The sequence below is a fragment of the Chinchilla lanigera genome, unplaced genomic scaffold (assembly GCF_000276665.1).
Source record: "Chinchilla lanigera isolate Chin_1 unplaced genomic scaffold, ChiLan1.0 scaffold00059, whole genome shotgun sequence".
NCBI classification, from domain to species: domain Eukaryota; kingdom Metazoa; phylum Chordata; class Mammalia; order Rodentia; family Chinchillidae; genus Chinchilla; species Chinchilla lanigera.
The window spans coordinates 14641616-14664727 of NW_004955460.1; the positions used below are offsets into that span (position 1 = coordinate 14641616).

The following is a 23112-nucleotide window of genomic DNA, read 5'->3' on the forward strand; positions in this document are numbered from 1 at the left end:
TTTTGTCTTTTTTGCGATAGGGTCTCGCTATGCAGTTCAAGCTGGCCTTGAGCTCACTTTGTAGCCCAGGCTGGTCTCGCACTTGGAATGATCCTCCTGCCTCAGCCTCCCGAGTGCTGGGATTATAGGAACGCGCCACCATGCCTGGCTTCTCCAGGTTTGAAGAGCCACCGCCCCTCTCCCGGCTTCTGGCTCCTGATGCCCCTCCTTCCTCCCCGCCTAGCCCCGCTGCCGCCCAGGCCTCTCCCACTTGGGGGCGGTGCGCTGGGGCCTAGTTGTCCGCGGGCTGACGAGGCCGCGGCCGCTTTAAGCGGAGGCGGGACTGCGAGCGGAGCCGCGGCGGCGGCGGCGGTGAGGGCTTCGCCCGAGGGCGCGAGCCGGACTGCGGGAGGCCGGCCGCAGAGGTTGGGGTAAGCACGCGCGGACGTGCGGCCCCGGGAAATGCGCGAGATGCTTGGGCCTGGGGAGCCTCTGCGACGCAGCGGGGGCTTCAGGTGTGGTGATGTCCAGCAGGCCCTCGCCGGAGCCCACCCCAGGCGGCGGGAGTCTTGGTCACTCTCAGGCCTCCATCGCTTCCGGTCGATCGGGAGCAGGTGGCGGGAGGCGCAGGGTTAGCGGTGCAGGGATTGGCCCTCGGCGCTCTCCGTAGCGCGGCCTAGGGGGCGGTCGCTCGCGGAGTATCCCGGGACGGCGACAAAAGGAGGAGACTCGGGGGCCGTTTGGGACCGGAGATCTCGGGGGAGGGCTTGGGGTCGTGTTCCCAGGAGGTGTCTCGACTAGCCTGCCACCTCTCGGCCTCCATGCGGGCGCCTCGCTCGTCGGGCCGGACGCGGAGAGCGCAGGTAGGTGGCGGCGACGACAGCGCCCTCTCGGGTCGGGCGGTGCTGCCTCTCGCTGGGCTCGGCGCAGCCGGGGCGGAGCCGTTGGCTCCAGGCTCCCGCGGGGAGCCGGTCCCCTCCTCCCCGCCTGGCCGGGCGCGGTGGGATTGGCGGCTTCCCGGGGCTCCGAGCCGCTTCCCCACCGCCAGGACGAACGGGACGTTTCCCCTCGTCTGACGCCGGGAAGCGGGGCCTGGCTTCTCTCGGGGGTCCCGGGAAATGGCAGAGTTAACATCTGATGTTTAAGAAGAATAAAAAGAGAAAGGAATCGAGACTTTATAAAAAGTTGGAGCAGGACTAGTGGGATTGTTAGGGAGAGGCCGTGACCCTGAGTCCGGGATCCCCGGGGACGCGGATAGCGCTGTGGAGTCCGCGGTGTCTGGAGCAGGGAGGCGGTGCCCTCCGCCGGGTGTCCTTGGTGACTTCCGACCCTGAGGCTGGGGCTGCTGGTGGGCTGTCCTCGGACGTCCTCTGTTTTCGGACATCCGCGGGCCTCTTCCCGGGGACCTGTTTTTGGTGTCTTTGGAGCCCCTATCAGTGGCGTTTCCAAGGAAGTGTGTGTTAAAAGGCCTGCAAAAAGGTTGCAGCAACCAAGCCATGGAACCACCTCTTAGTCTGGATTGTAATTTTGCGAGGAGGAGGAGGAGGGGCAAAAGCTGTTTCACCAGGTTCTGTGAACGCTTTTGTGCCAGTTCTTAAAACAGAAACCAAGTTTCTGGGTGTAAACTTGGAGCGGCAATTCTCAGTGTCATCATCAGCAATTTGTTTTCGACTAAGAGATGCTTTTTAAGGCGTGTTGAAGAAGTACTTTTTGAGTGCCTCAACTGCAGACAAAATCTGCTGCTTCCTGGGGCCGTCACAGTCACTGGGGTAATGTTTAGGGATCCACGCTTGGCTTCTGATGATTTTGAGGTACACCAGTTTGAGAACCAATCGCCTAGGGCAGGAGTTGATAAGGTGTTAGCAGACCAGATCCTGCGTTCTGCCTGTTTTTACACAACCTGTGAACTAAGAATAGTTGCTTTTATTTTTTTCGGTGCTTGGGATCAAACCCAGGGCCTCTTGCATGTTACACTCCCGGCCCCAAGAATGGCTTTTGTATTTTTTAAGTGGTTGGAGAAAATATGTCAAAGAATATTTTATGATAAATGAGAATTACATGAAGTTCAGATTTCAGTATCCAAAATTAAGGTTTTATTGGGACACAGCTGTGCTCATTCCTCCTTTACATGTTGTCTGTAACTCCTTGCTGGCTACAATGGAGCAGTGTAGTTGCGACAGAGATTGCATGGCCACAAAGTCTAAAATACTTACTATCTGGCTCTTTCCAGAAAAATGTTTGCCACCCCGTGGCTCAGGGAAACAAAGAAATGTGGTAGGAAGGAAAAGCTCTGTCTGAAAATCATATTCAGGAAAAATGAATTTGGATAAATTTTATATTCATAAAAGTAGAATATGTTTATTCTGGATTAATGTGTAAGTTTTTAGATTAGTACAGACATTTAGGTAAGATTTTTGTTTACAAGTTGTGAGCTCATGCCCTTGATAAATTGGCTAACCTTAGATTTCTTTTCATAGGCTGGATGAACTCATGGACCTGGTATTTTTCTTTTGAGAAAGAAACCTGCTCAAAAGAAAAATGGCATTTGTTGCAACACAAGGGGCCACAGTGGTTGACCAAACCACTCTTATGAAAAAGTACCTTCAGTTTGTGGCAGCTCTCACGGATGTAAATACACGTGAGTTGAACCTTTTGTCATTAAAAGATGTATTAACCTGACTAATCCTGTTTAAATTATATGTACATGGAGATAAATATCAAAATAAACTCTTTAAATCCCTGTTTTAAGCTGGGCATGGTGGTGCATGCCTGTAATCCCAGCACCTGGGAGGCTGAGGCAGGAGGATCGCTGCAAGTTTGAGGCCAGCCTGGGCTACGTAGTGAGTTCAAGGCCAGCCTGCACTACAAAGTGAGACCCTGTTGGAAAAAAAGACTGGAAAAAAAAAAAAATTCCTGTTTTTTTCCTCCATACCTTGTAGAGAAGCAAAGTGATGAGCAATTCTGGCTGGAGTCCGAAAAAGGCATGAGTGTGTATGTGTGTGTGTGTCTGTGCATGCACTTCTGTGTCTGAGAGTATGAATGTGTGTGACTGGTTGTAGGGAACTAGCTATATGCCTTGTATTGGACCATGACAGTCAAACTGATAAGATCTGATTGCTTCTCTTAAATTATTAAACCAGGAATTTTAGGGACATCCTTAACATAATTGCAGTTACCTGATGGTTTGTTTTGTCATTTACAGCTGATGAAACAAAGTTAAAAATGATGCAAGAAGTCAGTGAAAATTTTGAGGTATGAACTTTCTTATTTTGTACTTCTTTTTGAGGTATTCATTTATGTTTTTCTATTGCTGCTTTCAATCTTTGCCAATTCAAAAATCAGTATCTTTATTATTATAACTTTTTGTATTTTAAAACTGAAATTTAAGACTGTTGCAGTTTCGTTCATCTTCTAGTGATAATAAACTCCAACTATGTTGAGAAGTGTTGGGGTTTTTTTTTTTTTTTTTTGGTTATTTTAAAATGTTTTTATTTTTAAATCTAGTAGCTCTTACACATGCACTCTTGGGATGCACTCAAACTTATGTTGTGAGTTTGTTACGTTCTGGTAATAGTATTTTAGCGAATGAAACTTGGGTATCATTTCTTACTGTAAGACTTCTGTGAATGCCAGATGTGGTGGTACATGCCTACATGTAATCCTAGCATTTAGGAGGCTGAGGCAGGAGGATTACTATGAGTTTGAGGCCACCCTAGGCTCCATAGTGAGTTCAAGTTCAGCCTGAACTACAGAATGAAACCTTGTCGGAAACAACAAAAGAAAGACTTCTGTGACTTTGATCAAGTAATTTCTTCTGGGCCTCATACGAGGTTTGGTAGAAAATACAGTGTGTTGTGTGTTCAAATAAAATATTTATTACAGTAAAAAACATATTGCCATTAATCCATCTGAAAATATTCCCCCTCAATTCAAAGATACTTATCCCCTTGTTCTTGCTACTTTGTGAAACATAATGAAAGTCCTTTCTTGTCCTTAGTTGGACTGTTGTGCATGCATCAATGTTCTGAATTTAGTAGAAACATTTACCTTCCTGTCATGCAATTTTGGAGAATAGACAGAAGTTGCAGGGTGCTAGATCTGGTGAATAAAGTAGATGTGAGGATGCACCATGTTTTCTGAGCCTGCCTTTATAGTGGCTTACACTTGGCAGGAATGTTCACCATATTTTTGATCATATCTTGTAAAAACATGAAAGAGGATTTCTTTCCAGAACTGCTTTAGAAAGGCAGGAACAATGGAATAAGTGTGTTTGGAGTGAGAGAAAGTATTCTGAGAGGGATAATGGTGATACCGTTTTTTTTGAGACAGGGTCTTGCTGTGTTGTATAGGCCGGTTCTGTGTTATGTAGGCTGGCCTTGAACTCACTATGTAGCTCAGGCTGGCTTTGAACTTGCAGCGATCCTCCTGCCTCAACCTCTGAAGAGCTGGGATTACAGGAGTGAGCCACCATGCCTGGCAATATATCTTTTACTATAATTAGTTTTTAAAAATTTTTAAATATTTGCTGTATTTTTTTTGAGAGCTGCCACAAAGTTCATACCTCATCTGTATGTCCACACTCTCATGTGTAGCTCCCTTTTTTTCTTCTTTTTTGAGATAGGGTCTCCCTGTGTAGTTCAGGCTGGCCTCCAGTGCCTGCCTCAGTGTCCTTAGTGGGATTATATGTGTACCACCCCAGCTGACTTTATTTATATAATTTTATATTGTCCCACAGGTTTGTGAAACAGTTAATTTTTCTTCAGTCTTTTTTTGGTTTGTTCTCAGATTGCTTGACGTTTTGTCTCCGGTCTACTGGATTTTAAAGTTCGTTTTCACTTTTTTGGATATTTAAAAAATGCCAGTTATTTTATTTTCAGTTCTAGAACTTGCATTCTTTTGCTCTTATTTGCTTGGTTTTTGTTTGGTGGTAGACAGGTTCTTGCCAAGTCACTAACTTGCCCAGCTCATTTTGAACTTTTGATCTTTATGTCATAGCCTCCTTGTTCTTCTATATTTTATATTTTGAGACAAGGTCTTGCTAGTTGCCCGGGCTTGAACTTGCAGTCTTTCTACCTCATTCTCCCTGAGTGCTGGGGTTATAGGCAGGTGCCACCATGCCCAGCCCATGTCTAATAAGTTTTGATTATATAGAGGACATTATATGAGTGAAGTTATATAGTGGTTCTGGAATCTGTTGTTACCTACCTCTGAAGAGTGTTGATATTTTACTTGTAGGTCGTTCAGTTGCTGAATGAGTTTAGAATACATTGAACTCATGTAGACATGGTCTTATGCTTTAGTTGGGAGGATCTATCAAAGGCCTAAGGTGTTTCCTTAAGTCCCTTTGAGTTGGTTGGATTTAATTTCCAAAGTCTGTCTCCCCATGGATTGCATCAAGAGTTAATTTTAGGCTTTGTTGCAGCTGGTTTAGAATAGGCCTTGCTGGGGCATGGCCTTCCTCAGCTGTATGTCTGATGTCTGGGATGTTACTAGCATACTAAGTAGGACTTTGCATCCTGGGCAGGCTTGAACTCCAACATCTTTTAACCTTGCTAAACTCTCAATACTCTATTCATCTCACAATCCTAAAGCCAGACCTCAGGTAGTGTTATCCTGTATCTTTGCAGCCCAACCATCTACCAAGGCCTTGGGGCAATTCAGTAATTCATTTTTCTCTGGGCTGTGCCATCTCAGCGGGCCTGTCTTACATTCTACTTGAACCTAGCTGAGCCCTATCACATGTCAGCTGAGGGGAGAAACTCATCTCTTGGAAATCATGGTCTTGCTCTACCCTTTGTCCATCTGAAAAAAAGTTATTTTTTTATTTTGAGATAGGGTCTTGCTAAATTGCCCAGGCTGGGCTTAAACTTGTGATCTTTCTGCTTCAGCCACCCAGAGTGCTGGAATCACTGGGTTGTACGACCACATTCAGTTCCTTTTTCCCAGCTTTATGGTTCATATGAGTACCAGCTAATCTCACCAGATAGATGAGAAAGCCATACTTCTTGTTTTTAATGTGGAGATAATAAAATTAACTCTCAGAGTTGATAAGTTTTAAAACAATAGATGTTTCCTAGTGTCTGCATGGTGTTTTGAATTAAAAAACATTGGACAAATGCTAGTGGGATTGAATCAGATACCCTGTCTGTAGTTTACTTGGCTGGTTGTTGAGGTTTTTTTGTTGTCATTGTTTTTAAATTAACATCTTTAAGGACTTGTAGCCTTGGGCCAAGCTGGGAAAAAGTCCTGGGCTATTTGGAGATGTAGTTAAGGAGTTTTCTCTTTTTTAGTCCAGGCTGCTAAAGGAAGCTGTTAAAAACAAAACAAAACATAAAAAGATGGGAGGTAAAAGAGGGTAAGCCTACCTTCTGCATTTTATTGAAGGAATCCTCGAGAGAACTGTAGTCCTGGCAGGTAACTGGAGAGGCTGAATTCTGGGGCAGCTTGTGAACCTGCAGAAACAAGCCCATGGGCTGAGCTCTATTTGGATTACATCTTGATTGAGCGTCAGTAAGCAGATTTTGGCCTTATGTATGGGAAAGCATGAATTACATGTGTGAAAAACGAAACCTGGTACTATTGAAGTACAACAGGTGAAGGCTCAGGCTAGGGAGGAAAAACACCAGAAGCAGTTGGAAAGGGTACAGTTAGAGAGTGAAAAGAAGAAAAGAGAAATAGAAAAGGAAAAACATAGAACGTGAAGAGGAAGATCTAAGGCAAATTGAACAACGAAGGCTCAAAAAGGATGTAAAGTAAAAATAATGATTCACATATAAAGAGTACTTAAAGAAGTACTAAACATGAGAAATAATATGGAACATCTCTGTCAAGACAATTTCAAAGGCAAAGGACATGCATTTTGTTTTTCCTGTAAAGTTTTTCCAGGGCCAGGGATATAGCTTAGTGGCACAAGTACCTGCCTGGCAAGCACAAGGTCCTGAGTTTGATTCCTAGTATCAAAAATGAAGGAAGGGAGGGAGGGAGGAAAAGAAAGAAAGTTTTTCCAGTCTATTCTAAAAAAAAAATTAGTGAAGCAGTATACTTGGATCTTTTCCTTGTGATTTGGGATTCATTTCTCTATTTAGGGATAACACTTCGGACTAAGTAATTGGGTATCTTAGTTACTTTCTTCATCGCTGAGGCACAATGTCTGACACTCACAACTTTGAGGAAAGTTTTATTTAGCTCACATTTTAGTCCATGGATCAGCTGGCTCCAAGGCAGGACAGAATGGCAGAAATGCATGGCTAAGAAGAGCTGTTCGTGGCATGGCAGACAGGAAGCAGAGAGGAAGGGGAAGCCTGGGAGGGAGATAAATCCTTCCAGGTCATGTCCCCTCCTCATGACTCACCTCTTCCGACAAGACCCCACCTCCTAAAGCAAGTCGGCTATAACCCCAATAACACAGTCACTTTCTAAAAGCCCGAAGTGTGAGTGCATGAGGCTTTTGCTGGACGTCTAGGTATAAATCATAACATTGGCTATCTTTCAAGACAAACTACCGCAACTTTTAAGTTAGAAATCACCTGAAAAATTCATCTGGATCAAGAAGCTGGTGGCCAAGTTTAAGTGTTGGCAGAAAAATTAGGCAATTTGTTGAATGAAGACTATAATGGGCCCAGCATGGTGGTGCACAACTGTAATCCTACCATTCTGGGAGCCTGAGGCAGGAGGATCACATGTTCCAGCCTCATCTCCTTTGAGCACATGATAGGAGCTCAATAAATACTTTTCAGATAAATAAGTGATACATTAAGAGAGAAAACTTCATTGTTAGATACATTTGAAACTCTGACATTTGGGCAGTTTTTAGTCTCTGAGCCTTTTAAATTTTTAGGTAATGCTTTTGTTAGGGCTGTGGTAGGCACTTAGCACAGTATTTGGCATACAGGTGATCTGTAAATAGTAACAGAATAATTGATGTTCACCCTAGATAATGATATATTAGCTCATGTAATCTTCCCATTAGTCTGTAAGGCAGGCATGAAATAATATCAAAGAGAGGTTAAGTGATATCTGCAGTTTGTGCTTGTTAGGTGGGATTGAGAACCTAAAGCATTAGCCATTTCACTATGTTATCTCCAAACTAGAGTTTTCATTTCCTGTTATTCTTTTAGAAATCAGAGAAATAATGAGTTAAGTTAGAGCTAATAATAGTTGATCTAATTAATAAGTTAGATATTTAGATTGGAAAAAGATGTTAGTTTGTTTAGGCTTTTCCTTTCCCAGATGAGGAAAAGGTTATACAGTGGACCCTTGATGTGCAAACTCAATTCGTTCTCAACGGCTGGTTGTAACTCAGGTTGTCAGTTGAAGCAATTGAAGGCTCTGGCTCCCCCACACACCTTCAAAGTCTCTCTCCTGTGTACAGGCAGATCTCAGTGTCCTTAGAGAGACTTCGGCCCGGGATTCCTCATTTAACCCCGCGCCGGGAAGAATGTGATGTACGATGTTTTAGCCCTGTCTAAGAGTTAAATCTGTACGCAAGGCCATCTGGAAGCACAAGCAGCCGGCATTTGGGTCATAGCTCAAGGTTTTGGTCACGAGTTAAAACTTAAATTCCGGTCATAACCCAAGTTGTTTGTATGTCAGGCCGGTCACTGAGGGTTCACTGTAGCTGCCTTGAACTCACTAGAAGCCACATGACTTTCTAGGAGGTTTCGTACTGGAATTGTGGCAGAGCCATCCTAGAATGGGCTTCCCAGTTTAGCATTTCCCACAGCAGTGGCACTTTTTTCCTTCTTTTTTAAAATTTAAATTAAATCTTATTTTTAACTGATAACAGACATAAAAGTTGTGCACATTAGTAGGGTCTTGTGATGTTTCAATACATACATATGTTATGTGATGTTTAAGTCAGGTTAAATGTATTTTTTCTTTCTTTTTTTTGTTTTTTTTTTTTTGTTTTTTTCCGGTACTGGGAACCAAACTCACAACGTTGCGCTTGCTAGGCAGGTGCTGTGCCGCTGAGCTAAACCCCCAGCCCTTTTCTTTCTGTATTGTGAGAACATTCCAAGTATTTTCTTCTGTGGTTTGAAACATGTAGTAATTATTGGTATCTAGAGTTACCCTACTGTGCAGTAGCATACCAGGGTCCTCCTATCTAGCTATTTCTGCCTTGCCTTGTCCTTCCCTCCCTCCTTACTATTCTCCCCAGGCTCTGGTAACTAACCACTGGTCAGCTCTGAACTTCTGTGAAGTCAGCTTTTTTAGATTCCACATCCAAGGCTTTCTGTGCTTAGTTTATTTCACTTAACATGATGTCCAGTTCCATCCTGTTGTCAAAAATTTAAGAATTTCAGTTTTTTTCATAGCTGAAAGTACTCCGTTGTATATGTGTGCCATATTCTTTTTCTTTTTCCCCTCTTTAGTACTGGGGATTGAACCCAGAACCTTCACATTAAGCTACATTCCCAACCCTTTCTAAAATTTTTTATTTTGGGACAAGAGCTTGCCAAGTTGCTCAGGCTGGGTTTGAATTTGCAGTCCTTCTTAGCCTCTTAAAGTGCTGGGATTATAGGCATGAGCCACCACACCTGGCTTGTACCACATTTGTTACCTATTCATCAGTTAATGCACATTTATGTTTTGTTTCTGGGCTAATGTGAATAGTGCTGTAATGAATGTCAGTGTCAGCATTGACATTTCTATGTTTAGCAAATTTATTTTATTTACTTATTTATTTTTTAAAACAGGATTTTTCTAGCCTTGAATTCCCTATGTAGCCCAGGCTGGCCTTAAACTTGCATCAGTCTGCCTGGTTCTGCCTTCCAAGTGCTGGGATCCCAGACATAAGCCACCACACCTGTCTGTAACAGTAAATTTTAGCCGTCAGTTCTCTTGAATTGGATTTCAGAAGCAGCAATCATCTCAGTATATGTAAAACTTCATTATCACAGAAGCATCTAAGAATATTCAAAGTTACTGTTGGCCCTGTAAAAATGTTTTATGTTTCTCTGAGGTTATTATGAGTTTGAGATGAAAATGTGTATTCAAAACTTAATGGGAATTTTTTTTTTTCTAATTAGAATGTGACATCATCTCCTCAGTATTCTACATTCCTGGAACATATCATCCCTCGATTTCTTACATTTCTCCAAGATGGAGAAGTCCAGTTTCTTCAAGAGAAACCAGCCCAGGTAATCTGTTCAAAAGAATCTGTGAGAGAGAAATGCCATGCTGTTGGATTGCAAGCATTTATGAAGTAAGACAATTCAGAAAACTTACAGTTCCATTTAAAAATGAAAGCGAGATGGGTGTGGTGGTGCAGGCCTATGATCCCAGCTACTCTGGTGGCTAAGCAAGAGAATCACAAGTTAGAGGCCACTCTGGGTAATTTAACTTTTTTTTTTTTTTTTGGTTTGGTTTGTTTTTTGTGGTGGTTTTTTGTTTTTTTTTTTGTCTTTTTTGAGACAGGGTCTCGCTATGCAGCTCAGGTTGGCTTTGAGCTCACTTTGTAGCCCAGGCTGGTCTAAAACTCACACCGATCCTCCTGTCTCAGCCTCCTGAGTGCTGGGATTACAGGCGTGTGCCACCACACCCGGCCTAATTTAACATTTAAAAAAATTTTTTTTTCTTTTTTTTAGACAGGATCTCACTTTGTAGTTGAGGCTGGCCTTGAACTCACTTTGTAGCCCAGCCAGGCCTCCAACTTTTGGCAGCCTCCTTGCCTCAGCCTTCCAAGAGCTTGGATTACCCAGCAGCATGGGTAATTCAGGCATCGTAGCAAGACCTTCTCTCAAGAAAGAAAGTTTTGTCTGTTGAGGAATACTTGGTCCAGAGCTATTACCTCCTCAATCAAAATTCAGGTTTATTTTGTCTAGGCCATCTCTTTTTTTTTTTTTTGGAATGGAGATCAAACTTAGGGTCTTCATATGGAGTTACACTCTCTAATTTTTTTTTCCCCCCCCCGGTACGGGGAGTTGAACTCATGACCTTGCGCTTGCCAGGCAGGTGCTGTGCCGCTAAGCTGAATCCCCAGCCCGCTCTAATTCTTTATTTTATATTTTAGCACATGTTTTCACTAAATCTCTTAAATTACCTGTTCTGGGCTGGAACTTGAGATCTTCCTGTGTGAGCCTTCCAGAGTGCTGGGATTATATGCATGTGTTATCATGCCTGGCTTTTACAATTTGTTTGCCAGTTGCTGATGTATATGTATATACTGTTTATTACAGAAAAATTCAGATGTATACTAAGAAAAACTAATGATTTAATGATACTACCTCCCATATCCACAAGCAGCACTAATCTTATTAATTTTAGGTTTTATAACTCACGGCCAGTTTCATCTTATCTGTACAGCCCCACTCTTCACACTCCTCTCTCACTCAGTCATTTTAAAGTAGTCCCATTATACCCTTTGTCTATAACTATTTCAGCTTGCCTGTCTTTAAAAGGACTTTAAAAGGTTGTCATACTACCAGTGAAATATTGCTAGTTGAGGTATTTTTATATTGTACCAGTTGAGGAAGTTACATATTTGACCTGCCTTTTAGTTGTCAGCCCCATAGGCAGAATCGTAGAAGCTTAAAACAGTTCATGATGTAACTAGTCTTTGGGTCCAGAGTAATTGGAGATTGCCTTATGGGAACAATCTGAGATTGTAAGGTGAGATTATAAATTCAGTTTGATGCTGGGCGTGGTGGTGCATGCTTGTACCTCAGCACATGGGAGGTTGAGGCAGGAGGATTACCATGAGTTTGAGGCCAGCCTGGGCTACATAGTGAGTTCAGGGCCAGCCTGAACTGCTGAGTGATACCTTGTCTCAAAAAATAAAACAAAACAAATTGGCTTTGTTTTGTTCTTTCAAGTCTATTCTGTATTTGCACACTTGTCCTTCTGATGGCAATACTAGTTAGTTGTGAAGAGTTAGTTCAGTTGATTTTGGTATGCAGTTGTAGAAATACTGAAGATAATGATTTTCAGTATATATTTTGGATTAGGTTTGAGTAATTTACAAGAGTCTTTGTGAAATTAGATCCATCTTTGATTTTTTCTTTCGGTGTGTGGTGCTGGTGATTGAATATCAGGTCTTGCATATACTAAGCAATTACTCTGCCACTGGGTATATTCTCCACCCTTTTTAATTTCATTTTGAGACAAGGTCTTATTAGTTGCCCAGGCTAGCCATAAGGTTTTGACCCTCCTGCCTCAGCCTTCCGACTAGCTGGGGTTATATGTGTGCACCATCATGCTCAGCTCAAATTGGACTCATGTGGTTTTGTGGTGGTTACTATTAGGTACTGGGTACCCATGATACATGTAGACTGTGAGACAATTAATTGGGACTCTTTGATGCATTTTATCTTAATGTTTCCATTTTTCCTCACCAGCAACTGCGGAAGCTAGTACTTGAAATAATTCATAGAATACCAACCAATGAACATCTTCGTCCTCATACAAAAAATGTTTTATCTGTGATGTTTCGCTTTTTAGAGGTAACCTTTGAGAGTTAATTCTTACTGTGTAGCCATGTTAAAAAATGTGAGTGGTTTTCTTTTAGAAAAATCCAGAATTATACAGTTGTTTCCTTTTCACTGAAGTGTTTATTCACTTGAGGAAAAGTTTTTCTTTGTTCCCTTCCCCCTATTTTCCTTTCATTAAGAAAGAGTACAGTACTTAACAGGAGGGTTTTTGACTAGACATAGCGAAATATGTGCGGCAAATATATTGGGTGATGGTTATCAAACTCTGCACAGGGTTCATTTGTGTTGTGCATTCTGCGATGTATATCTCAGGCATAGTGCTTTACAACAGCAGGTATTCATAAAGAAGGTCTTGAATTCTTGGGGTGAATCTAGTTGGTATCTGTTAAATTCCTAAAATTGTTGCTCTTAATGTATTTAGAATTCTATTGTTTTGGGGACCTTTGGAAAGATAAGCTTTGGAGTAGGATAGAACTGGATTTCTGTCTTGACTCTTGCCACTTACTACCCCCTAGCATGAAGCCACATTGCTTAACTTCTGTTAGGCTTCACTTCCTCATAAGTAAAATATGGATCACTTACAGTATTTGTATAGTGCTTAGGATGAGGTCTAACCCATGGTAGTTGACTAGTAGTAGTCTGTTTTTTCCTGATCTTTAGCAATATGAGTTGAGTATCCCTTAACCAAAGGTGCTTAGTACCAGAGCCAGGTGTGGTGGTGCACACCTGTAATCCCAGCACTTGGGAGGCTGAGGCAAGAGGATTGCCATGAGTTCAAGGCCAACCTAGGCTACATAGTGAGTTCAAGGCCAGCCTGAACTACATAGTGAGACCCTGTCTCAAGAAACCAAAAAAAAAAAATTCTTAGCACCAGAAGTATTTTGGATTTTTTTTTTTTGATTTTGTAATGTTTGAGATACAGCCTGAGTGTAAATACAAAATTCACTTGTTTCAGGTTGGGGATATAGCTCAGTGGCACAGTGCCTGCTTGGCAAGCATGAGGTCCTGAGTTCAATTCCCAGTACAAAAAAAAAAAAAAATCACTTATTTCATATAAATCTTACACATGTAGTCTGAAGTTAATTTTATATAGTATATTTTTAGTGTATCTATGTTTTGACTGTGACTCATTGCATGAAGTCAGGTGTGGAATTTTCCCCAACCCTGTATTTCTAACCAGTGAATAATGTCAGTGTGGCCATTAAGACATTAGTTCATGGTGTGACTTGCTGTATACACCAATTCATCCATCTATCAGTTGTATTCCCACAAAGCTTGCTAGTGAGTTGCACTTGAGCTGGTTTATGAATTGTTAGCAAATCAACTGTAAATTGGTTGATGGAGGGTATGTATGCAGAATATGCTTAGAAAATTTATTCTTGAGATTAAATCTTCAGAAGTATAACTTTAAATTTTTTTTTTAAGACGGAAAATGAAGAAAATGTTCTTATTTGTTTAAGAATAATTATTGAACTACACAAACAGTTCAGGCCGCCAATCACACAAGAAGTAAGTAATTTATTGATAGAATTTCTTAAAGTGTCAACAGGTTCCTTCTGCTGTATAAATGAACTCTTTTGGAGTTGATTCAACAAGTGCAGCTATTAAGTGTAAAAAATATACCCTAAGGCGGGGCAATTCTTTATGGTTTACTGGGACTTTATTTTGTATGTGTATATTGTATTTTACTGAATTTATCCTGTAGTTGAAATGTATTAACCACCCAAGCTGGCAGTCCATTTAAGCTGACTTGCCAGAATGCTCCAGTTATGGTGTGTTGGACCAGGGTTAAGATGAGAGTTCTGTGTTTAGAGCTGTTTGGCTCTCAGCTCTCTTAACTCTTCAGTGACACTGGGTGAGCTCCTAGCCTTCTGAAGCCTTTTCTTTGATATGGGGATAATTAAAGTATGTCCTCAAAATGGCTGAAGAATTAGATACAAAAGTTAGTTCTTAGCTCAGTAATTACCTACATAATAAGCAGTAACCATACTGTGTTAGTCATAATTAAGAGAATATCTTAGGATAACCTTAGTGCCTGCTGTAGAATGTCAGTTGAAAGCATAAGGATGAAATAAGACTTCCTACCACCTTAGCCTATAGCGGTCACAGCTGATCTGGGAGATACAGACTCGTTACGTACTTAAGGGTAACACCTGACCCACAGCCGCAGCCGCGTTAACAGTACAGGTATTTAGTATCTGGGTGATTCCCTTTCCTTTTTTTAATGTGTATAGTTTCCATGTAATTGGGATAATATATATAACATTTGTTGTTTTTTTTCTTCACATTATATGTAACCCTTCTCCTAAGCATAAGTAGTTTTTAATGGCTGGATAATATTCTTGTGGATGTCATTTCTAGATATTTAAGATATTTCAAATTTTTATTTTATGGCCATTACTGAATATTTTTATGACTAAAGTTATGTTATGCCATCAACTAGGCTTGTAGAAGTAAATTCCTGATTCAAAGGTATTGATGTTTTATGCTCCTGAAATAATACTATATTGCTAAGTTGATTCCAGCAGTTTGATTCTCTTAGAAGTATGAGAAACTCCCTCTCACACAGCCTTTCATGTGCTGTGTTATTTTTGAAAGGCAAAAAGCAGCATTTTTTCAATTTTTCTCTTTTTTTTTTTTTCTGTTTCTGAATTAGAAACTTGTTTGCTGTTTATCAGTCTTTTGTGTTTCCTTTTGGTTCCTTATTTGTATCTTGTCTGCCATTTTCTTTATCTGTTTTATGAGCTGTTATGTATTAAGACTTAAGTTTTTTCTTATTTTAACCATTTTCTGTAAACATCCTATAATGAAAAATTTTTTTTCAGATTCATCATTTTTTGGATTTTGTGAAACAGATTTACAAGGAACTTCCAAAAGTAGTGGTATGTTTTTACTGTAGTTTGAATTTATTAGTTGTATTTATTATTTCTTTATTCCAAAGCAAATTTTGAATAATTTGTTTGAAGAAAAAATTTGGGGAGGGCTCTTTTGCTAATTTTAGGATGGGGAATGTTTACTGATGGTTAAAATCTAGGTTGATGAGTCAGCCATTCAAAAAGTTCTTTGGATTTCCATATTGAGATTAAATACTTTTGACATACAAACAATTTGTTTTTACTGTAGAGATTTTGGAAAAAAGCAGAAAGTATGGTAGCCATAATTCTGACTTGTCAGAAATGATTGACATTGAGATTTTGTTGTTTTTTCACTTTGTGTGTTTTATGTATGGTAAAGCTCATAATCTGGAAGCCTTTTGGGGGAAATGATGTGTATTTTCTATATTTTTATATATCATTACATCCCCTCCTGACTCTAGAAGCATTTTGGTTTCTTCCAGAAAATGTCAGGTACATTTTGTGTGTGACGTTCTGGCAAGTGAATTTTATTCTCTTTACATAGAACCGCTACTTTGAGAACCCTCAGGTGATCCCTGAGAACACAGTGCCTCCTCCGGAGATGGTTGGTATGATAACCACAATTGCTGTGAAAGTCAGTCCTGAGCGTGAGGACAGTGAGACACGGACAGTAAGTATTTTCAGCTGCTTTGCTGAGTTGTTTTTGTTTTGTTTTAATTCACTGCTTCTGGAGTTGATAGAGGAAAAAAAGTGAGATGTTGACTTTTAGATGGTTAAGTTTTTCTCTAATACTTGGAGGCATTTAATTAAGATAAATAAATATGTGTGCCTGGCAGAGTATCACTGGTTCTGCTGTGCAGCCTAAAAATGAGTATAGGTGAACCGTTGGGCTCCATTCATGCCAGGATGTAAAGACCATTATGTCCCAGAAACCCAGAATCTCCTGTAGGGAAGACCAGCAGACCAGGTTTAGGAGCCTCTATTCTTTTTGTACTAAGCATTTTGAGTTGTTTTTTGAGACAGTCTCACTATATAATGTGGCTAGCGTTGAACTCACTATAGGGTAACCCAGGCTGGCCTCAAATTTATAGTAATCCTCCTGCCTCAGTTTCCCAGAGTGTTGGGATTACAGTTGTGTACCATTGCCCCTGGCAGCATTGAGTCTTTTGACATTAATGAAGTTCCTGAAACAACAGATAAAATTTTAGTTGAGCAACTGAGAGCATGGGCTCTGGGGCATAGAGCACCAGGACAGTGTTTCTGTCCACTGTTGTGATTTTCTGGTGTAGAGAAAGGTCTAACCTTCCATTCTGATTTTATTTTTCCTCTTATCTGAAAAACCTGTGTCGTGGGATTTTTGTGAATCTTGTGTTGTGGGAATTTTGTGGGATTGTCTGCAGGTATTGTGTTGTTTTTTAGCGTCTGCTGCAGAGGTAACATGTATTGTGGTTTTCTCATGACTTCTTATGATGAAGTGATAATATTTTATCACTCATTTATTTAAATAGCTATGCCAAATGTTTCAATTTATCAGCACTCAGGAGGCTGAGCCAGGATTACTGTAAATTCAAGGCCAGCCTAAACTACATAGCGAGTCCCTGCCTCAAAAAGAAAGGAAAAGAATGTTTCAGTTTGTGGTAAGATGACCAAGAAACTAAGTTTTAGGTAAAGCTTTTATTCCTTTACTCTTGAATTAGGACCTTTTCTGTGTATTCTCTCCCCCCACTTTTTTTTTTTTTGCTTATCTGTTCATGTCTGTTGTCCATTTGTGTTTTGGGTGACATTTTCCTTACCTGTTTCGTGTTCTCAAATCAGGTTTTTTTAAAACATTCATTATAAACATTATTTTCTCTTTATAAGTATCTTTAAATAAAACTGCTGATCAAAAAGTTACACTTTTGATGTTTTTTGCTATTCCTTTCAGTAGAAATAGTAGTTTCATTTTCTTACATGATTTGAATCTTTTGATAGATTTTCTTGAAGTTTTTATTAGAAATGGTTATGATTGATAGAAAATATAAAAACTATATTAAATGGTAGTTCTTTGTACTTTGCTTTCAAAATAGTTTGGCTCTTTCATCACAGATGTGTACGAAGATGTGTCAGTGTTCTGTTTCAGTGCATTGATGCTTAATGGGACAATGATGGGCCGACTGTAAATACCACAGTGAAAACCATAGTTCTGCTTCTTTCTTACAGCATTCCATCATTCCTAGAGGATCGCTTTCTTTAAAAGTATTGGCAGAATTGCCTATTATTGTTGTGTTAATGTACCAGGTACGTATTATGCATATTCATTTTTTGTGTTTTTTGTCTTTGTGACAAAATTACAGCTAGTATTCTGCAGCAAGAGATTATGGTGCACACAGGCTAACTAATGTAATGACTTCTATAGTTTCTTCGGTATGCCAGTTATTTTGCTGTGAAAGCTTGAAAATATGATGTGTTTGCTTTCAGCTCTACAAACTGAATATCCACAATGTTGTTGCTGAATTTGTACCCTTGATCATGAATACTATTGCAATTCAGGTATCTGCACAAGCCAGGTGAGATTTCTCTGGATAGCGACATAGCTGACTGCTACAGTGCTTTACTTCCATATAGTAATGCACTTGGTACCATCATTCTTAAGACATCAAAATGATGACTGTTAAAATTGTTGTAAAATTATATGTGAACTTCTGACTTTCTTAACTTGTGTTTCAGTAATAATAGCTACAGTTACTTTGGTTCCTCAGTTTGAAAAGATGTGATGTTTTGGTTTTTGTTATCTTGTAAGTTTAGAAGTGTCATTAAGCTTTACTGTACTCACTGTGGGATGTCCAGGCTTTGCTCACTGTCAGGCCCTTGCTCTGGCTGTTCCTTTCAGCATGAGGGCTATGGTGTTCCTTACCTCTGTGCCCCCTCACCTATCACCCTGCATTTTTTTTATTTTTTATTTATTTTTTCGCCCTGAATTTCTGAACAGTCCTGCCATATTTATCCTTTGGCGCCGTTTTTCAAACCTCATACCGTTCCTCTTAAGACTTAAAAGGCTTACTTACTCTTGACCTGCAGCCTATTTGCTGAGTCCTTTGAGGACAGTTATTTCAGACAACCCCATGTACCCAGTGCAGGGCTTGCAGTGAGCATATAGGGTACACTAACAGTCTTTGTGTTGGAGTGGATCAGTCTACCATCAGCTTTACAGAATTTACATTGTAACTGCTATGTAGTAGTTTGGTGAGCTGCTTGGTTTGGGCCCTTTGAGCCCTTTGTTATTTGGAACTTTGTAAAAGTATATAAACATTTGTGTTGTTCCTGTATCATTCTAGTCTGTGTAGAAATAAACTTGTGGGCTTAGTCACTGTTATAGGTGTTTAATTAACACTAACATCATCTAAAGAGTGAGAGGTAATACTGTAAATTTTATTCATTTCCCACTCAGGCAACATAAGCTTTACAACAAGGAGTTATATGCTGACTTCATTGCTGCTCAGATTAAAACATTGTCATTTTTAGCTTATATCATCAGAATTTATCAGGTAAGTTCATTGACTTTTGTTTTTGTTTGTTTGTTTTCGTTTTTTTTTCGGTGTCTGGAATCAAACTCAGAATCTTGTTCTTGCCAGGCAGACACTTAAGCCACTGAGCAATATCCCTGATTTTGTTTTTGTATAATTTACATATAACAACATTTACCTTTTGTGAGTGCACATTTCTTTAACTTGACAATTACTTACAGTTAGTAATGATCAATACATTAAGGTACAGAATATTTTCCTCACCCCAAAAAATTTCCTTGTGTACATTTTCTTCTTCATGTCACTTTCTTCATCTGTAGTTCCTGACAAACTCTGATCTGTTTTCTATTCAAACTATTTTGCCTTTTCCAGTGTCCTATAAATGTCGTATATGTAGTATGTAATGAATGTAATTTGTTGATAACTGGCTTCTTTCACTTAGCAATAATGCTGAGATTCATCCTTGTTATTTTATCAAGATGACATATTTTTATTACTGGCTAGTTGTCTTAGTCTGCTCAGCTGCCTTAATAAAATACCATTAATTAAGTGGTTTAAACAATATAGGTTTATCTTACGCGTGTTCTGGAGACTGTAAAAGCCAAGATTAAGTTTTTAGCAGGGTTTGGGTTCTAGTGAGAGCAGTCTCTTTCATTTGCCAAAGGTGGCCTTTTTCCTCTTCTGTATTGAAGAGTTGGCTTTTTATAAGACCATAGTCTTGGGAGATTATATTCCCAGGTTATGATGTCATGTAACTTCACCTCCAAAATACCCTAATTCCATGTCCTCCATGTTGGTGGTTATGACATTAATAATGTGAATTTGATGGTGGTGGGGGTGGCACTGTTTAGTCCATGGTAATAGTATTCTGTTTTCTGATTGTACCATGATGGATTTAACCATTTACCAATTGCTGTACATTTAAGTTGTTTCCAGTTTTTTAAAAACCAGCTTTATTGAGGTGTAATTTACATATCATCAAATGGAGCAGTTTTTAGCTTATTCACTGATCTGTACAACTGTCACCACTATATAATACTAAAACAATTTTGTCATCCATAAAAGAAACCCTGAACCTATTAGGAGTCACTGTTAGTCTCCTCCAACCCCCAGTCTTGGCAGTGACTAATGTAGTTTTTGTCTTGATAATGTGCCTGTTTTATTTTTGGCTGTTAGGATTAAAACTCTATGAGTAAACATTGCATATAGATTTTCATGGGAAGATAATTTGGTTTGTTGATGTTGTTAGGAGTTATATATTGAGACAAATAGGGGTGGAGGAGATTGGAACTTAAAAATGGCATTACAAAATAAAACCGTGAAGGTAGTTTTGGATGCTTTTTTGAGGCACCTGTAGGAGGCTGGTCCAACATGCAGCCGGTAGGCTGCCTGCATTTTTTTGTTATAATAATATACACATATAAAGCAAGTTTTGTTACTTACCTACATTAACTATATTATTTTATATGACGTTGAAAACAATTCCTCTTCACTTGCTGCTGTCCACCCAAGCCAAAAGGTTGGACACCTGTGAGACTAGCTGTAGTCCTTCTTTAAACAATAAGAACTTGAAGGACAAAAATTAGACCTTATCTTCCATTAGTTAAAATTCCGGTATAATTGGTTCTTTGTTTTTTTGAGACAGGGTTTTGCTATGTACTTCAGGCTGGCCTTGAACTCACTATGTAGCCAGACTGGCCTCAAACCTGTGGTGATCCTCCTGCTTCAGTCTCCTGAGTTTTGGAACTATAGGTGTGTGCTGCCATGCTCAGCTTGATGCTTACAGTATGGGATAGGTTTAGTTCTTACTGTTCTATGGCCATGGAATTGTAATTAATAATTTTTTATAAGAATTTTACCTTAGGAAAATAAAAGTAAAAGTGTATGCTAAATTGTAAGAATAAAAACTACCAGCGTGGAGTGGTGACTCATATCTATAATGCCAGTACTCAGGAGGCTGAGGCAGAAGTGTTGCTGTGAGTTCAGGGCCAGCCTGACCTACTTAGTAAGACCTTGTTTCAAAAAAACCAAAAAAGCTACCTTTGAAAGCTTTTGTAATTTTTTTTTTTCTGTTGTGATGTGTTTAATTAGTGATAGTTTACAGTAAGGAAGTAGAGCATTTGTTTTGCCTGACTGAAATTTTTATACCCCTTGACGGTTGAGTGAATCAGCCTGGGTTCTCTTGCTAAACTGCCTTCCTGAGATACTTCTAAAGGAGACTGTGACTAGAGTTATTCTGAGTTTTTGTAGTCTCTGGTGTCATTCATGACTAACATTAATGGGATGACTAAGTAAAGAGTATTTACATTTAAACACTTAATAGCATTAAGAAAATAATACATATGCACCATTGGCACTTGGAAAAGTACAGAAAAAATGCAGATAGCATCCATAATCCCACTGTGCATAAAGGGCTATTGCCATACGTCTTCTGCTATGACAGCAGTTATGCATGCACACGCAACAGTTAGAATTTTTTGAATATTGCTTGTTTTGTAGACCTGTAACTTCATGAAGGGCCTTTAGTCAAGCTTAGTCTTACTGAATTTTTAAAAAGCTGATAGAATTTGAGCTTTTCTGCACATCTTTTTGGCAGTGTGACTGTGTAACTTTACCCTTTTGACAGGAGTTGGTGACGAAATATTCTCAGCAGATGGTCAAAGGAATGTTACAGTTACTCTCAAATTGTCCAGCAGAGACTGCACACCTCAGAAAGGAGCTTCTGATTGCCGCAAAACACATCCTTACCACCGAGCTCAGAAATCGTATGGCAGTCTTGATTTTGAATGCTTGTATGACCCTGTTGCCATCTTTGGGGATGAGCCTTCGTGGCCTTCCATGGTTGTGCTGCTGGATTCCATGTGTCTCTTCTTTATTACTGTCTTGAGTTTATTCTTTCTTTTCTCTGTCTCTCTACCCATCTCCTCCTTCTGATTTTTCTGTTCCCTCTTGCCACCAGGGTTTTCCTTTTATCTTTTCAAAAAACCCTTTTTTTTTTTTTTTTTTGGTTTTGTTTTTCTTCTGGTACCAGGAATCGAAGTCATGACCTTGCACTTGCCAGGCAGGCGCTGTGCCGCTGAGCTAAATCCCCAGCCCCCAAAAACCTCATACTTAATGTGATAATTTGCTTAGCATAATTTATATTGTTTTTGGTACTTTTCTGCCCTCTGACTGCAGATTTTTTGAAATTGCAAATAGCTATTTACTTACATAACTCACACCTATCAGTATTTAAATGGTGAGCACAATCCAGTGTTTTCGTCCTCCATGCCATGAGAATGATGGGTTGGTACTGTTTGTATGCACAAGGCTGGTCCTTAGTTTTTGCTAAGCTGATAATGATACCTTTTCTGTCAATAATATACATTGATAATTTAATATTTTACATATTTTTGTGACTAAAATGTTAGGTTGAAGTTATATACTATAAAAATAAGTCATTTTCCCCAGTAATTTTTCATATTAAATGTTTATTTGCCATTAGCTTGTAAATTAGAGGGCACATAAAGTCGAGACTGGGTTTTGTTGTGTAGTTTTTAAACATGAAATGAAGGACACAGTGTGAGTGCTTACCCATGAGTTAATACAGAAAAGCAGAAGTATTTTTATGGTGCTGAAATACAGTTATAGTGACTAATGCATGTAGATATAGCTGAAAAGAATGTACGCTTTTTAGAGAAGGAGCTGGGGATATAGTTTAACATGTACAAGGCTCTGTGGTAAACCGCAGGCACATATACAGAATAAGCATTTTTAGATCCCGTTTTGAAATTTAGTACATGTAGCAAAGTGCACAAAAGAAATGTACAATTTCAAAATTACAGAATACACACCTGCCTAAGCGTCACCCAAGATGAAAAATACAACAGTGCACCCATGACCTCTACTCCCTTCCAGAGCTGACTGCTGCTCTGACTTGTAGGGTGACCCTTCCTTTGCAGTTTGTCTGATTTTGTTTGTCTGTCTTGTCTTTTTCTTTCTTTTTCCCTCTCCCCCTCTCCTCCTCTCCTCCCTTCTCCCTTCTCTCTCCTCCCTCCTCCCTCCTCCCTCCCTCTTTCCCTCCCTCCTTTTCTCCCTCCCTCCCTCTCTCCCTCCCTGTCTTCCTGTCTCCCTCTCTTCCTCGTGCTCCCTCCCTTCTTTCTTTTTGTTTTTTTGAGGCAGGGTCTCACTGTGCAGATCAGACTGGCCTTGAACTCACTTTGTAAACCGGGCTGGCCTCCAACTCTGGTCTTGCTGGAATTACAGGTGTTACTTGATTTTCTTGTGATCATCTCTGAACAATACCAAAATAGAAGAATTTTAAGAGGAACTCTTTTTTTTTTTTTTTTTTTTTTTTTTCCTCCTCAA

The 23112-nt window shown here is 39.9% G+C and overlaps 1 protein-coding gene across 11 annotated transcripts in view; it reads left to right on the plus strand.

Moving 5' to 3' along the window:
* The first annotated feature begins 275 nt into the window (after positions 1–275).
* Positions 276–23112, plus strand: part of Trrap (transformation/transcription domain-associated protein) — a 119751-nt gene continuing 96914 nt past the window's right edge. For 8 of the 11 annotated variants that reach the window (XM_005397925.2, XM_013521174.1, XM_013521173.1 and 5 more), the window contains exons 1-12: positions 277–410; positions 2457–2617; positions 3182–3231; positions 10008–10118; positions 12315–12419; positions 13833–13916; positions 15233–15289; positions 15807–15932; positions 17462–17539; positions 17720–17808; positions 18690–18786; positions 21392–21530. In XM_005397925.2, coding sequence (XP_005397982.1) covers positions 2518–2617; positions 3182–3231; positions 10008–10118; positions 12315–12419; positions 13833–13916; positions 15233–15289; positions 15807–15932; positions 17462–17539; positions 17720–17808; positions 18690–18786; positions 21392–21530 — 1036 coding nt within the window. In that variant the 5' untranslated portion in view covers positions 277–410; positions 2457–2517. Of the gene's footprint in view, positions 411–651; positions 843–2456; positions 2618–3181; positions 3232–10007; positions 10184–12314; positions 12420–13832; positions 13917–15232; positions 15290–15806; positions 15933–17461; positions 17540–17719; positions 17809–18689; positions 18787–21391; positions 21531–23112 lie in introns of those variants that run through there. The other 3 variants (XM_005397926.2, XM_013521171.1, XM_013521177.1) reach the window with 3 other exon arrangements.